Source organism: Catharus ustulatus, chromosome Z, assembly GCF_009819885.2.
Source record: "Catharus ustulatus isolate bCatUst1 chromosome Z, bCatUst1.pri.v2, whole genome shotgun sequence".
Taxonomy (NCBI): Eukaryota; Metazoa; Chordata; class Aves; order Passeriformes; family Turdidae; genus Catharus; species Catharus ustulatus.
In genome coordinates this window covers 21,573,475-21,590,615 of record NC_046262.2, presented here as the reverse complement: position 1 = coordinate 21,590,615, position 17,141 = coordinate 21,573,475, and the positions used below count along the sequence as shown (strand labels likewise).

The window sequence follows — 17,141 nt, the reverse complement described above, 5'->3', positions numbered from 1 at the left end:
CATAATGTATTTAAATACATTTTCAGAAAGTCAACAGGAGGCACTTCTTGCTTTTGTTTCTAAGGAAGGGGATTAGAGTAAATACTTAAGTTTTTTCGCAAGATAGTAATTTGGAAGTCAGTTCAAATGTCCATAAGTATGAGGAAAGCAAAATCATACTTCTAACATTTGTGCAAAAATAACGGTAAATAAAACCAAGAGTAAAACAGATAATCACAATCCTTCCTCCTGTCTCTGAAAACTGAACTCATCAGTATTGTAACCTTAACATTCCCAAATTATTCCCTACTGTGGTACTGGATTTTAGCATTTTTTTTTGTGTATAAACACCCTGACAAAATCATACACATTGGCACAACCATTATTTGTGTATGAATATCAAGAAAGTCTCCATTTCCCTTAAAATCTGTTACATAACCTAGTGAAAGACAAGAATAACAGCTGTAACAAAAAATACATTCAGTTAAGAGAAAATCCAAAATATAAATAAACCATGGAGTAAGTCCAGGACAAAGCCCTAGAAAACTGTAAAAAATCCACCATATAGCTCTTTGTAATACATATCTTACTTCAAGTATATTTTACATATTAAATATTTATTTTTTCTGAATTGTTCGTATTCAAGTATAGTCATACGTTATGTAGCTAGATAAACACCATCTGCCCGGCTATTCTCTTTTGCAAATCGAAGTTTTGTTAGCCTGAGCATTTTTGTATCAAAGTTCATGTGCCGGGATGCTAATAACATCTAGGATGCCCTCTCCTTTCCACCACTAAGATTTTTCTGAGAAAATACAATGTTCGACAAGGCACATTTGTTATTCGCTTCCCAGGACAACTACTGCCTTGAGAGAAAAAATATTTTCTTTCCCCCTCCTTTTCTGCTGATCATCGTCTTCTCGGGGAAGGCAACACTGTTACTCTGAGAGCCTCTGAACCTTCCACCTGAGTGCAACCTTCGCACGCTGCTGACACCACACGAACCGCTATAATTTAAGGAGAGATGTGACGCCAATGATTAATTTACTGTACAAGTTTTGTTGGGGGCAACTACAAGCACAAGGCAGGGCAGGTTCTTTTCCTCTGCAAAACCTGAGCTACTGTGACTTCAGTTCGAACGGTCCCTTCTCGGAGCCCTTCCATCAAAAACGAATAAAAGAAAAAGAATAAAGGCAGTCGAGCGAGGGCAGGCATTGAACTCTTCGGTCTAGCTCGCCTGCACCCAGCGTGGACGAGGAGAGACAGACCACAGAAAGCGGGTTTTTAGGAAAGGGGGAAAACGGCCGGTGCCGCCATCTTAAGTGCGGGCGCAGCTGCTTCCCCGCAGCTCCGGCCATACAAAGGGGAGGGACCACGTGACGCCTCCCTGGTGCCCGCACTCAAAATGGCGCGTCTGCCCTCCTGCCCTTCCCGCCACCCCCGGCCCCTCCGCGCCTCTCCCTCACCCCCAGTCTCCGTCGCTGCGGAGGGCGGCACGGGCCTCACTTACTCCGGGGGATAGAGACGCAGTTCCTCGATATCTCCCAGGAAGCCGAAGAGCGTCCGCATCTGCTCACTGGTCACGGCCGAGGAGAGGTTGGTGACCTGGATGACGGACGTGGGGCCCAGGGGGAAGCCCAGCGGCACCCCGATCCCGCCGCTGTTCATCATGGCGGCGCCTGCCCAGCCTTACCGCGCGCACCCGGGGGCGCGGGCCCGCCCACCGAGAGGGATGCGCGCCACCGGCCGGAGCGGCCCTGTGGGTGGGCGCTGTAGCACTCGACTGCTCCCAGAAGAGTTGTCGGACGGATGGGCGGCCCCTGCCGGCAGGGCCTCCGGCCCGCCTGCGGCGTGAAGATCGCTGGTTTCCCCAGGAGCCACTTCCGCAGCAGCCACCTCATATGGAGCCGGCTGGGCCGCCGGCTGTGGGGCGGGACCGGCGCGGGGCCGAGGCCCCGCCCAGGAAGAGGCGCGGGCGGCGAGGGGCCGCCCCTGCCGCTCGCTTTTGCGCGCGCATGGCGGCCCCGCTAACGCGCGCCGGGCCAGGGGCTGCCCGGGCGACCCCGTGGGCGGCTCGGGGCCTTCAGGGGCGAGGCCCCGCAGGAAAATGGGATTTCCCCTTTGGTCACGTGTGTGGTGGCGGCCACGGTTAGTACGGGACGGTTTAATCACCCTAGGGAACAAACACTCTGAACATGTCTGAGCATGAAAGGCTTGTAATAGAACCGGTTGTAAATAGTTCTGTTATAAATTGACTGCAACTCTATCCCAATTAAACTGATTTTGCCTACAGTTGTAGTTCTTCTTTAAAACTACATTGGCTGGAGAAAATGAGGCTGAGCCAGTAGTGTGGGCTACAACTACTAAGGATCAAACTGATTCTTTCCTAGTGGTATGGAGCTGTACATCCTGGCACTGAAAGGTTTAAGGTTTCAGGCAGTTTGTAAGACTTTCCATTCCCCAAGCATGAACTGAGAAGAGACTGAAGTATTTTTTAAGCTATCTGGGCTGAAAAACACTGCAGATTTGTGCCAGTTCCCTGAGCAAGTAGGTCAGTTGTTACAGAATCTCCGTAGATAAGTCTGGGCGGTGCTTCCTTTATTGAAGCTCAATACATTACAGAAATGTAATTTCAAGCAATTGTCAGAGATGCATTTTATATAAATACGCTTATGCATGTGTTATAGGTAGGACTTATTTCAAAAGTACAAGACTTAAATCCTTTTTTTCAGCCATTCTGGTAGTTAATAGTTAGTTTAAGTTGAGAGAAGTTTAACTGATAGATATTTTGTTACACACTGGGGAAAATGAAACAGATATTATTATTCTATGTTTAGGAACCTTACATAAAGTTTTGTTATGTTTTCATTAGTACATCTTATCCAAAGATGGTTAGCAGAAGATGTAGATATCTTATAACAATATTCTTATCTTTTCTTCTTGCATCTCTCAGTGGAGGGTCCAAAATAAAAATGAGCTCCTAGAATTCACAAAGAAAAGCTTTGTGATGTCAGAACTGACTGGGGATACCCTACTCCAGGTAAAGCCTATAGCAGTACATAGGAAATTCTGAGCTACTGGTCTGCTCTCTGAAAACAAAGCAAGCAAAACAGTGTTTAGATTTTGTAATTGTGAATCCCTGCCACAGTACAAAATTAGCTTGGAAAACAAGTGAATTTGTATTTCAAGAATAGGTCACACATTTTGCCACTAAAAGTCTGGAAGGAAGGACTGTTTTAGTCAGACTGTTCAAAATTTAAAGATGTTAGGAAGCCACTCCCTCTGCTATAATAAAAACCCTCAGAGCTATTGAGAGAGAAAAAGTAAAATGAAAAGAGTAGATGTGCAAAGAATCCTTGTACAAGCAGTACCCAAACATCATGTCTCTAATCAACAGCTAACAGACTTGCATCTTACAAGTTGCTGTAGATCTAGAGAAAACTTTAGCTGTGATTGAAGTGAATGCATACAAGTTCCTTTTGCTCACCTGTTTTTACTTGTTATTAACTGTGCTTGTGCATGCAAATACGGCTTCAGTAAATGAATTCTTTCATGTCCACCTTGCTTGACAGGTTAAGTAGCAAAACACAAGGCATTCTCTAGGCTTTTTGGACGTAAATTTAAATTCCAGGTTGCCTAAATATAAAATGGTGATGCTGTTAAATAAGAGTGACTATTAACCTTTTGTCTAAACCTGCATTTTATGATCTTCTCATGAAGATTAAAAAGCATTTACTGGGTAATGCTAATTGCAAGTATCAGTATAAAAATACTGACAATTCAGAAGGAAGCTACAGTAAAAGCTGTTTTAGAGCATCAGGAGAAATTTCTGTTCGTTATAAGAAGACTTCATTACAAGAAGTCACCTTTTAAGCAGACAGTAGGCGATAGAGATGGACATCTCTGTGGTACTTGCTGTGCCTGCAGGGGAAGAGGATTGAAATAACAGTGAGGCAACAGAAAGAAGCATTAGAAAGCTTTGATCAGCTGAAACATGAAAGACTTCAAAAAGAATGTTAGCCACAGCCCTAATCGTTATTTGATGAAAATAAAATAGCTCTAAGTTTTAAGCAATTCATGATAAGTGAAATTTAAGTTCTGATTCAACCATTCTTGTAGCACTGGTAAAACTTGCCTCTGGAAATCTGAAGCCCTTGAGGCTAACAAGCTCGAGCAGAGAAGATGCACTCATGGCTGAGAAGAACCAGGTTAAAGGAATTGTTTAGATGCAAGATCACAGGACGTGATGGGATGTTTCTGTGAGCTTGAGGAATCTAGCCAATGTACTGTGTGATCGCCTCTAGTGTTTGGGAGGGGGAATGTTACCCCTAAATTCCAGATGGGAAGGAGGGAGCATTGGTAAAATTAGAGGGCAGTCAGCCCCATGTCAGTCCCTGGGAAAGTGATGGAGCAAATTCCTCTGACAGCCATTGTCAAACATGCTAAGGACAAGAAGATTGGGAGTTCTGATACCTTTCAGGTTTATCAGGTAACTGCTCTCATTTTTATGTATGCCTTAGTATAATTTATGGAGTTTTAAGGAGACTCACGTAGAACAGAAAAACATCTTACAGAAAATAAACTCTTAATTCTTAAATGTAGTAATACCCAAATCACCACATCAGTAATCCCAAAAATTCTATTAAATTATTTAAAGAAAAAGTATAAAACCAATTTATATACCTACCCAGAAAAATTATGAAAATACTTTTCCCAAATAAAATTTCTAGAGTAGTAATTGTTTTCACCAGATCAGGTTTATCTAGAAATCTTAAAATCCTGCCTATGATGAGATTAACAGATGAATGCTACATAGTCAGTGTAAGCAGCTGAAACCAGTTTAAACCTGCTGCCTCTGGATGGCAGTCAGCTGTACAAGTTAGCATTGGTAAACTGAAACAGCTGTGAGATTTCCGCATCTGCTTTTTATCTGTTTTACAGCAAACACATTAATAAATTTAAGATTGCTGAATTAAGCATAGCAGAATCTATTAGAAGAGTCACATTAGCAACTCTAGGAATGTGCTTTACAATGAAATTCTTCTCCCCATAAAGAAAGATGTATCAAAGATGGAGTAGGTTTTCTTGACTTACAATTATTCTTAAACTTACTTCAAAATAAGATGAGGGGGTTAACTGACAACCTGAGATAGTGTTGCTAACTCTGTATCTCCAAGCACATATTAACAAAGGAGGAGTATCTCCACCACAGAGAGACTGGGAAAATGCACAAAAGCAGTTAAGATTTGAAAATCTGAATCTGAAAACAGATGCTTCATCCAGTTACCTTTGAGGCCCGAATGTCTACAGCCACTTAGGAAATCTAGTATCTGTTCTAAAGACAACACTTCTTGGATTACAGAAGCATTTTTTTCTTCAAAAGGGGATTTTAGAAAACCCTTTTTAAAAATTATATAAAAGTCTACGTATCAGCAGATAACTAATAGTTTTATGATATCATTTTAATACCCATATGTGTCACTATGTATGTGTAGGGAAAAGAAAGGGAAGTGTAACAACTCAGACTCAGCTTTTTTTTTCGTTTTTTTTAAATTAAATTGAGTGTCTGCTAGGAGATGTGCTACTTGCTGTTTTTCTGGCAGGACATGCAATTGGAACTGTTTGGGTAGGTGCCCACTAGAGTGAAAAAAAGCATCTTTCTTCTCTGCTGTGAGGTTATCCTGCTGGGAATCCCAGCATGTAATTCTACATAAGGGGAAGATGTTTTTAAACCTCAAAAAACCTTGTCTGAACAAGGTAATTCAAAGGTGTTGGATAGAAGATTCTGGAATTCACTTGGATGAATTTCTTCTTCTTTTCAGTTGCATTTGTAGGAGCAGGGCAAGAAGTTTTCTTTGTGGTGTAAGAATATAATGGAATCTTTACAATTGTGGAGTTTGAAAACTGGAGTATAACTTGGTGGAGATAAACATTAATGTTTTACTTCCAACTTTTTTTTTAAATGACATAAAATAGGCAGTATTACAAAACAAAGTGAGTTTGATAAGTAGTAACACTAAAAAAAATTCTTGGTGTGTTCAAATGTCCTAAAATATAAGCACATTATGATTCAATCTGTAATAAATTAACTACATTTGCAGTTAAATAACACTGCACATTGTTTACTGCAGGGTCGGGAGATCACTCAGTGTGTTTTCATAAAATTCAAATGCAGCAGAAAAAAAATTGTTTAGATGTATTATCTATTTGGAGGTTTTCAGCATGGTTTCTAACCCTTGTATGCATCAACTCCAACTTCATCATTCATTGCTCTGTCAGTTAGCAAATGAGACAATTTTACATTATTATTTCATTTAGACTTAGTATTATGTCAGCTAACCAGCTGTTACTATCTATTTCAATATTTATTAGTAAACCTCAGTTTCTCTGTAGTGAAGCCATAGCTTTCAGCTGAAGTAGTTTTTGGCAGAAACATTCTCAGCAAAAAATATCTTCTTCATGTTCAAAACCAGTTGTTGATTATTCTGTTGTAAGTGGAAGTTCTTGCAGATGAAAATAAATTAAATATACTAAAACACTGATGTTAAGAGCCATGGCACAATACTTACAAATCCTGTTTTGCCAGTGCATACTTATGATTCATTACAAAAAATCTTTTACCTTTTTGTTTGTTTGTTTGTTTGTTTGTTTGTTTGTTTGGGGGTGGGGGGGTTTAATTAGGTTTTGGTTTTTTGTTTGTTTTATTGGTTTTGTTGGTTTTTTGGTTGGTTTTTTTCTCCAAAGTTTCCTTCATAAATTACCAACATTAGCAGTTGAATGAGAATTTCTCTGTAGAGCTTCTGGTTCATCTGCTCCCACTTTGTCTGTTAAAAGATAGTCTATGAAAGGTCTATCCCAATAATTATTTCCACATCTGGCAGACAAGAGTGAATATTTTGCACAGATTTCTTTTTATTACTTTGAGCAATACTAAAGCATAAGCATTCCAGCCATTTGCAGCATCCAGCCGTGCCTCATGAAATGGATGCAGCACAGAGCCACACTCCCCCTTGTGCTATGCAGCTGCAAAAATAGATGTTGCAGACTACTGCGATAAGAAAAAATTTAATTCCTGGTGCTGTAATGTTTGGAGTGTGCAGAAAAGATTTGTTACTTCAGCAATGTGCCTTTTCATTATGAACTTTTCTTGGCCATCTCAGGGACCTTACCAGCCTAGTCATATATTTTCCAGCATATTCTAATTGCACCTCTAAGGATTTTAATCAGGTATTAATGTAAATATGAGGGGCTGAAAGTGTCCTGACTCAAGTATTACAAGCTATATGTTAACTGAATCTTTCACAGCTCAGTAGTGTTTATTCACACTTGCAAATTACAGTAATTTCACAACTATAAGGCGCACCCTTTTAACTAAAATTTTGTTCGAAACCCGGAAGTGCGCCTTATAATCTGGTGTGCCTTATATATGGACAACTTTCGGAAATTTGTCAACCCAGAAGTGCGAGCTGCGAGCTGACCTGCAAGGGGCGGCGGCCATGGAACACTGAACCACAAGGCAGGGGCGGCCCCGCGGGAGTGCCAAGCCACGAAGGGGGGGTGGCGCCGTGAGAGCCCCAAGCTGCAGCAGCCGGCGCTGGGGGCGGGCGGGAGTGCCGGGGCCCGCAGCATGGGGAGGGTGCCTGGGGCTGCGTTTAAAGGCTACGCCGATCTGTGAAAAATGTTTGCAAATTGAGCACCTGCCAGTAAACCCTGTGATTTCGCGATTCCGTTACTAATTCGTTACTTTGTTGCATGTGGATCCTTGCTGAAAAAAAAAGTGCTCCTTATAGTCCAGTGTGCTTTATATATGGACAAAGTTTGGAAATTTGCCGACACCCAGAAGTGCGGTTTATAATCCGGTGCGCCTTATACTTGTGAAATTACTGTACTTTTGATGGGAACAACATCCTGTGCACAATATTTTTGATGTCGTTTAAAACACTGGATTTAGTGTTCACTTCATGTTTTCTCTTCTTTAAGCCAAACCATTGCTACTTTTTCCATACTTAATGCTTATTCCTAATTCAAAGCAACAGTTCCAATAGTTAAAACTGAAGAACTGAAATACAAGTCACATTCTTTCAGACAGTAATCAGGTAAAGCAAACTCAAGGGAGCAAAGAGCTGGAAATCAGGGAGTGCCACAGAGAAGAGGGTCTAAACTGCCAGGAAGAATGATGCTGTCAGTACTTGAAATGAGGCTTTCAGAAAGCAGTGGAAGAGACTCGCTGGTTCTAGGAAGCCTCCAAGAAACTTGAGGGACCTGCTGCTGCCAGGTACACGGCAAGGGCCTGGGGCCACTGGGCTCCGGCAGCTTGCAGCAAATGTGGTCAGCAGCCCTTGATATGGGGTGCCTGGAGCCTTTGTTGCAGCTGCCCTTGTCTGGAAAGGGTGATCCTTCCACCCTTTAGCTGGTGCTAGGAAGGAGGAGGAGGTTTTTTTCTGTTGGATCAGAGGGAATACCTAGGGCCCCCCCGGGCCTTTTGTGCAAGACCTGTGCTTCTGTTGGAGAGCTGTGCTGCTAAGCAGAGAAATTCTAGAAGTCAGCTACCTGTGCAGCTTGGGGAGAGACAGGACCTCCTCAGACCCTACAGTTTCAAGAGCCCTGGGCCCCAAGGTGCAGACCTGGGCAGTCTTGTCACTAGCAAAACCACAGGTGGAACACCAGTGGAAGGCAATAGCTGGAAACTGGTGACTTCCACGACTGCTTGTAAGGCTTCTACTTAATGTGCAGTTTTAATGGTGTAGCAGAGCTGCGGTTTCAAGGCAGTCTCATAGACATTGTAATAGAATCTTCTGTACACATTCCAAAATTGAATATAATCCATGGCAGCAGGGATACCATACCAAAAAATTCACTTTTTTAGAAAGTGCCTTTAGGCAGAAAAACAGAAGTTAGACCCAGTATTCTCAGATACTTGATGAAAAAGTAAACTGCTGAGTTATGAAATAATGTCCAAGTAGGGAGCAGATATTGAAAACATGAATAGCAATAGGGGCCCAATACTCCAAGATTATCAAGGCCATAACCTGTTAATAGTGAGAATCAGTTTCTGTATAGAGGAAGTAGAATATAGCAATAGTGGTTTATCAGATCTACAAGGAAAAAAGGACAAAACAATTTGTATTACTACATTTTTTGTGATTTCCAAGAAAACTGGATATAAAGCCAGATTTAGGTCTCCTGCGAAATTCTGTGCCTAGCTGTTTAATTTCTTCTGCACCTGTTCAGAGTGCTTTCAGCATATACTCCTAATTTTAATCCTACTCACTGACCTAGGCATCTCTGTCTGCCTATCAAAACTACTCAGCTTGCAACTAAAGTCCTCTATTTGTGACAAGCCACTCACTGCCCTGTCTGATTTCATTGCAAGACTGGGATGCATTGGGTCTGGCTGAGATGAAGTTATTTTTCCTTACAGCAGCCCTGACAGTGCTGTTAGCTACAGAGGTGTTGATAACACACCAGTGTTTGGCTTCTGCTGTACAGCACTGGCACAGCACCAGTGCTGTCTTCCCGACATTCTGGCCCCCCATCAATACTCTGGGGGTGAGAAGATCTTGGAAAGGGACAGAATAAGGCCAGCTGACCCAAACAAACCAAAGGGTGATCTGTTTCATACCATATCATGTCAACTCTGTTAGATAAGCTAAGAAGAGGAGGATGAAGGTGGGGTATTTGTTTTCTACAGTGTTTGCCTTCCAGAGCAACCACTACCCGTGCTGATGCCCTGCTTCCTGGAAGTGGCTGGACATCACTTGCTGATAAGAAGTAGAAATAAAATTATGTGTATTCTTTTTGCTTGTATGTGTGTAAACTTTCTATTTTGCTTTAGTAAACTGCCTTATTTAAACCTGCAAGTTATTTTCCATCTTATTTTCTCTCCTGTGCAGCTGGGGAAGGGAAAGTGAGAAAGCAGCTTGGTGAGAGAACCTGGCACCGAGGCAAGGTCAACCCACCCCAGGGGGTTGTTAAAAAAAACCATTTCTTTGTTGTGAAGAACCCAGTCTTGCAATGAAATCACTTAGAATAGACCCGTGGGCACTGAGATGCACAAAGGCAGGAACACAAATAGGGCTTTACTAATGTACATTGATTGAGTGCTGAGGTATACAGAAATTGTAGATGAATAAAACAGTGTTATGGAGAATTTTCTAAAACTTAAATAAGTCCATTTCACACAGTGTTAAAGAGCATTAGTTTATTATCTATTCTCCATATGTTACCTCAGAAACAGTCCTACTATATACAAAAATTTGGAATGTTGAGTAAATGCTGATCAATAGAAACATTACATAGCTGTTGACAAGGGAATATTTCTAAACAAAACCAAAATAATTATGAATGTTTGATTCTATGTGTTGCTTATTGCTATGCCTGTGTTCATAGAATGCTTTCAAGTATTTACACTTTTTAAAAATTTATCCAAATAAGAAACTAAAAAAATATTTACATAATAAATACGTGGGAGACTTCATCTTTTCATTATATCAGTTGAACTGATTCTTTAATGAACTATTAAGAATAGAAAGAATTAACACAGTTTGCATCAATTCACTGCCATGCTGAGTAACTCAGGCTGCTGATGGATTTTATTCTATTCAAAATGTAGTTTACAATGCATTCAAAATGAAAAGTGCTGATATTGTCTCTCCTCCTATGAATCCTGGCTGGACTAGTTCAGGAGACACCCTTCTCCCACTCCCCACAAAATCATTTAGTCTGACATGTTTACCTTCACACACTGACACTGACAAAACAAACACATTTCAATTCACTGAAAACTCAAACATTTAGTGAGTAAAATCAGCATAATCCATGTTTTATTAGACAATTAATTTGCTAACTGACGGAAGACAAGCTTTGGCCAAGTATTTCCACAAGAAGTACTAAGCTTCTTGCTATAGATCTCTACTTATATAGTTCTACCAGCCGAACAGTTTTTGGTAGAATTTTTCTGTGATACATAAATCTGAAAATTAAGTGACACAACAACATTTAAAACTTCTGTTACCATTAAAGCAAAATACAATACAGTATAATTTCTCAGTGATATATTTAAATGTACTGCAAAATGTATACAAAGTCAGTCCAAGATCAGTAAAGAATCAGTTCTGCTTTTTGGACTTTTCCCTTCTCAAAGATACAGGTTTTATAGAAGACCAAGGTCAGTTAGGACTTGTCTGTATGTATCCCCATTAAAAGGCAGTGTGTGATAAAAATAACATGATTAAAAGTAATGAACATGTGATGTGAACATTTTGCATATTCAATAAAAAAATAGAAACTAAATAACAACTAAACACTGAAGCCTGCCATTATATAGCTACGTTTCTCATTCTTTAAGATTAACAGCACACAGAAAATAAGTGAATTTTATCAAAATACAGCACATTTCTGCTAATATATCCAAAAAATCATTTTCTATGTAAATATTACTGAAAATCAACTAAAAAGAATTAAAATATACAAAGAGTTGTTAAAGGGTTTCAATTAAAATTATTAGAACTATACACAGTACAATAAGCAATAGTTAACATCTTTGAAAGAAGTGCAATAATATTGAAGTTCACTTATTAAAAAAGTACTGCCCGTTTATTACTGCTAGCTATGTATAATTCCTTTCTCTTCCAGCTCATTGTTCCAAAACTAAAGGAAGCTGGTGTTTTTGCTAGCTTTATTAAAAGCATTTACTTTTTGGGTTGAAAAAAGCGCTTACACCTGTCTCAGACTACCAACTTGTACGTAATTAAAAATGAACTGCAATAATTGAATATTGCTCCAATGACAGGCTAATTATTAGCCCTGATTAAAAACAGTTATCGGTCTTCTATGGCACTTTTCCCTGGTCCATAACAACCGTGTATGAATTATCACTGCAGACTATGCAGTCTCTATTCAATTACAAAGGAGAAAGATAATGTTTCTGGTAAACAAAATTAATAGAAGCATAATTGAACCTTTTATACAGTAATAAGGAACAAAGGCAGCCTGTGGTAAATCAGTATTACATTAATGTAATTAGAAACCCTTTAATGACTCTGAAGTGTCTAGTTCACATTTAATGTTACCTGTAGGAACAGCCCTTTAAGAAACCTCATTACGAACTGGTGGGTTTTAAGTACACCCTCCCTTTGCTCTCCATCTCACCATAGCCATTCTCCATCACTGCTCCAATTTTTACAAACTTGCTTTGGTTACCTAGCTCCACGCGTATGGTTTCTGTTTTGATTAACAAGGCAATGCAAAGGCCAAACAAAATCAAGATGTCTTTCATAGCCTTTCCTGCATAATTTTGTATGTTTAAATTTATATTACAGGCAACAATCTTAAAAACTGGCCATTTCAGTTTCATTTTTAACATGTCAGCTTAAAATGGAGTCTTTTTTATAAAGATAAAATTATCACCATTTCCACAAAATTGGGGATTTCCATATCAGAGAAAAATCTCTGGGCACAATTCCACAGTACAGTTGAAAAAATTATGTATGCAAGAAAACAACTAAACATGAAGCACATGTGGCAAATGAATACTCAATGACTACATTAAGAACAAATCCTGTATAATATCACAAATTTGTAGTTACAGTCTTCCCAAAAAAAACACCATAAGCTTTTATTGCATTTTCTATTGGTAGACGTACAGTCCAGAACTAAACACTTTTTCTTCTCTCCTGATTCCAGATTTAGATTGCAGATAATTGTTTCACCTGACCTTTATTCTGTCCAACCAGCACCACCTTCCATCTACCCATTCATCTATACAATGTGCACATAGCAAAGCCAACACTTCATATCCCCGTTCGTATCTACAGAAGTGGTTCAGCATAACACATTAATATCTGGTGAATAAAAATAAAGGCAATAAACAGCTACAGGACAGACAGCCCTGCCATCTGTCCATTGGCTACAACCGAGGCTTCCCAAAGCCTTGCACAAAGTTTAGTAATGTGTATGAATTATCCAAAAATAAACCTACCATCTGTACAAAAAAACAACACAGGTTTGTTCTTGGAGGAGTGATCCTTAGATTGCTATAATGCTTAAAAACAAGTTTATTCACCATACGCATTTCCAAAATTAATTCCTGTATGTTCTCTACAGTGGTTTTTCCCCCTTTAACCACAAGTTCAGTATTTCCTGTACAAATGTTGATCATAATTATTTTTGAGTTCTTTTAATGTATAAAAATATGCAAAATATTCAGTTTCCCCATAGTCCTTCAATGAATTCTGTTGGTTTATCCCCACAATCCACAGTACTTATGAAGAAACTTCTCGCACAATGATGAGTTCCACTGCATTTTGAAAAGTCTTTAGCAACGATACTGCTTGTCCATGATCAATATTGATGAAGCTGTATCCATTAGCCTAAAAAGAAATATTTGAAATTGAAAATTACAGTGTTTTATTCCATGTAAGTAAAAGATATTTCATGATTTCATGTAAGCTTATTTAAACCTTAAGGTTTCTATATGAATGCAAAGAATAAAACACTGCAGATTACTTGAATTTGTACCTGCATTCTACAAAAAACTAAACTACCTTATCAGCCTTGGAAGAATATTGCAAACAGCCAAAAGAAAACTAAACTTTATGTTATCAACATCACCTGTAATACATCCACAACAAAAACCCCCAAATGTACTACAAATTACACATCCTGTTTTAAGTATCAGAATATTAGAAATGGCATCTGTGATAAATTAAAACTATTGAGTCCTGTGACAAAAAGACACTGGGAGCTGGTTTTTTGTGTTACACTCTTGAGATAATCCCCAATTTCTATTTGCATGTGACTCTAAACAATATTGTTATTCTTGGATAAATTTGGCAAAAAAAGGTCCAAGTGGCCTACAAAAGACAGGGAAAACATGGCTATTGCTCAGCTTCTCAGAGTGTACTAGTGCAAGATCATTCTCAACCTGGTCAGCAAAATGTTGCAGAAGGACAAATTTATCCATTTAAACTGTTACAGCTTCCAGCTGTGCATCCCACCTTTTCCCCCGAGCTACTTATGTGGTGACAAAGAACTGGATGTGCTCTCTGTGCCTTAGCTGTGACATTTTGAAAGTTACAGTTCTTATCCCATCACTGAACACTTGCTGTTGTTACCAGCTGAATCGGTTAGAAAACCATGGGTTTTCAAATCTTTCTAGAGTTGCAGAGGGAGATTTATGTAGATTGTTCAGACAGCAAAAGTGGCAACAACCCTTCCAAATCACAGTTTGTACAGAATGTCCTAGCCTAGTCTTAAATCTTACTTTCAATTATCTAGTCACTAGTCATGTTGAATATTTTTACTAGACATATGTATTAGAAATGCATTATAACATGCATGCTTATCAAATGTTTTACAGAGAACATTGCAAAAGCAAGCATAGCAAAGGCATTTGGGAGGTGATGATGTTAATTTTAAAAATCCATGGAATTCTGAGTGGCAGCAAGACAGAGTGGGACTGTCATTACATCATCACTGCTGAAAGATTACCATAGCTGAAAAGAATGTGCTGTTACATAAAAGATACTCTTTGTTATGAGAAATAAAATTACTTCTGATTGTCTAAAAGCATGGAAATCCAACTTGTCCTTGAGCTCTTTTTCAAACAATTCCTTATTAAACAATAAGCCAAATCCAAACAGTGCCAACATAAAAGACTTCATTATGGAATTTGATTTGTCTGCATGGCATTTATAAAGAATAAACCATTATGACAGAAATGACCTTGTAGGTATGTTCCACTTTATAAATATGTAACAAATGTGCTAACAGTATTTTCAAAGGTTTAACATGCTTCCTGTTCCTGTATCTGTTGGTAACCCTGGGTGTTGGGTTACTATCATCCCTGTACCAGTAAGAGGACTAGGACCTCTCTCAACCCAGAGAGCAGAAACAAGCACATCATGCTCAAGAACAAGCCATGTTTTACTTGGAGCAACTTAGTTTAGTTTTCTTGTGTGCCTTTTGGCTTTATCTTTCATTTGAAGAATTAGGCTGAGTTTTCAATTTGGCTTTGTTTTAGCATATGTTTCACAGGATGTTGTGGTTTAATCGAGGTACTAGTAGGGGTGGGTGGTTTGGTTTTGGGCTTTTTTTTTGTTCTGTTTTTAGAAAACAGAAATGCAGCAGAGTTGACTCCATCAAGATTTTCATGATATAGTAAATAATTATTTTTACCAAGCTCTGAAATTTAAAAAGGTAACTAGAACAATGTTCAAATGTCCCGCTAGCCTATTTTGGTAAGAAAATAAGGCACTATTAACATACTGTTCATTTGCTTGATCCCTCCCCCAATAGCTTATGAGCTCATTAGACAACTTCAAACAGATCTGATACAGAAAAGGTCTGATAGATACAGACTTCCTAAAGAAAGAACCAACACAGCTTGCAGTCCAGAAGCCATGGCTCCTGAAATGTCTGACTTGACTGGCCAGCAGGAAATGGGGTGTGACCAGCCAGACACCAGCCAGCAAAGGGGCAGCTCTGGCCAGTGCTCTGCACATCTGGCCTGCCAGTGGGGCAGAGGCAGCAAAGGCTGGCAGGAACTGCAGCACAGAGAGGGATGTAACAGGAGAGTGCAGCTGTGGAGAGTGGCTGTCAGGCACTGCTGCCAGTGTTCAGACAACACATTGCTCACAACACTGCATGTGAATAACCACAAATGCAATAACTGAATGATAATATAGCCTAATGAAATGCTCATGTCCCATCTCAAATGACTTCTTTTATAATTTTTTTTTTGGTCTTCAGAAGTGTGAAAAATATTCAGAATTTGAAAACATGATCCATTGTGCTTCAGTCTAAGTCGCTTATTGGCATGTTAGGTGGCAGAAAATGAAAAACTTCATCTCAGAATACAAGAATAAATCAGAAAAAGGTAGGTAATCGATATAAAAATTAGACAATTTGCTCTTAGTTGCAAACTGAAAACAAACCAGTCTATTACACGGGTTAGTTAATTAAGTCATTACAATACCTGAATTATTTTATCCCCTGGCTGTAACAGCTTAGATGCTGGTCCGTCTGGCTGCACTCTGGTTACAAATATGCCCTTGAAAAACAGAGGTGGAAATATTTTTGACAACTTATTTATGAATAACAGAATAGCATCAAACAGATGTAATTTAAAACATTTTTTCAATTTTCCATCCTGAGTAGAAGAAAATGCAATACTATTCTACAGTCTCTGGCTTTTGAGTCTGCCTTCCTTTTCTGATGTTAAAAATTTAGAATTATCTTTAAAGAGTTACTGAGGGGAAAATTGCGGTCTACCTTGGTTTTATTTGGCAGATGTATATGTCAAGATGAATTATCAACCACCAGAAATACAGCTGTCGGCTAAATTGCTGTTTCTTTTATAAAAGGATTCCTAATTGTACACTATATAATTCACTATCTCAAATCTGCTAACTGATAACTAGAACTGTGCAAAAACCACTCATCTGGAATAATCGTCTATACTTTCATGCAAACACAGTGATCCCCTACAACCTTGATTCTCCACATCATTTGTCCAATTTTCTCCCTTCCAGTCCTGAAGTGTAGTGGTTTGGGAGTACATATTCTTTCTTTTCTCCCACTGCTGAACATGAGAAACAGAGATAAGAAGGCTTTCAAGAAACATTAGCATAGAATACTTACATCATCTTCTGGTCTGAATGGATTTCCTCTACCCCCAACTCCTCCTGATATACTAAATCCAAGTTCTGGATCCTTGTCAACTCTCACTCGAATCTATGTAATTACAACCAAAGTTAGATGAATTGCCTAAAAATCTACATTCAAAGCTACTGTAATGAAATTATTACTAAGTAATTCAGGTGAATTAAAGCTTTAAAATGAAAGAAAAAAAATAAAAGCAAGTCAAGAGGGTATTGTATTTCATTAATGCATAACAAGATTGCATACAACAACATTATGTATCATTGTGCCTAAGTTTTACTCCAATGCCACTATTATTATGATCATAATGCACATGGGCTTTAAATTCGGAGATACTTTGATATTACGTAGGTTACAGTAATTTCACAACTATAAGGCGCGCCGGATTATAAGGCGCACTTCCGGGTGTCGGCAAATTTCCAAACTTTGTCCATATATAAGGCACACCAGATTATAAGGCGCACTTCCGGGTTTCCATCAAAATTTTAGTCAAAATGGTG

The 17,141-nt window shown here is 39.1% G+C and overlaps 2 protein-coding genes across 8 annotated transcripts in view; both read right to left on the bottom strand.

Annotated features, from left to right (window-relative positions):
* Positions 1-1,927, bottom strand: part of SREK1 (splicing regulatory glutamic acid and lysine rich protein 1) — a 39,249-nt gene extending 37,322 nt beyond the window's left edge. Inside the window, exon 1 of the mRNA XM_033086151.2 lies at positions 1,490-1,927. Coding sequence (XP_032942042.1) covers positions 1,490-1,650 — 161 coding nt within the window. The 5' untranslated portion in view covers positions 1,651-1,927. The remainder of the gene's footprint in view (positions 1-1,489) is intronic.
* An 8,238-nt stretch (positions 1,928-10,165) lies between these two features.
* ERBIN (erbb2 interacting protein) overlaps positions 10,166-17,141 on the bottom strand; it is a 121,835-nt gene continuing 114,859 nt past the window's right edge. For all 7 annotated transcript variants that reach the window (XM_033085446.2, XM_033085445.2, XM_033085447.2 and 4 more), the window contains 3 exons: positions 16,621-16,713; positions 15,956-16,030; positions 10,166-13,349 (listed from right to left, as the gene is read on the bottom strand). In XM_033085446.2, the coding sequence (XP_032941337.1) occupies positions 13,242-13,349; positions 15,956-16,030; positions 16,621-16,713 (276 nt within the window). In that variant the 3' untranslated portion in view covers positions 10,166-13,241. The remainder of the gene's footprint in view (positions 13,350-15,955; positions 16,031-16,620; positions 16,714-17,141) is intronic.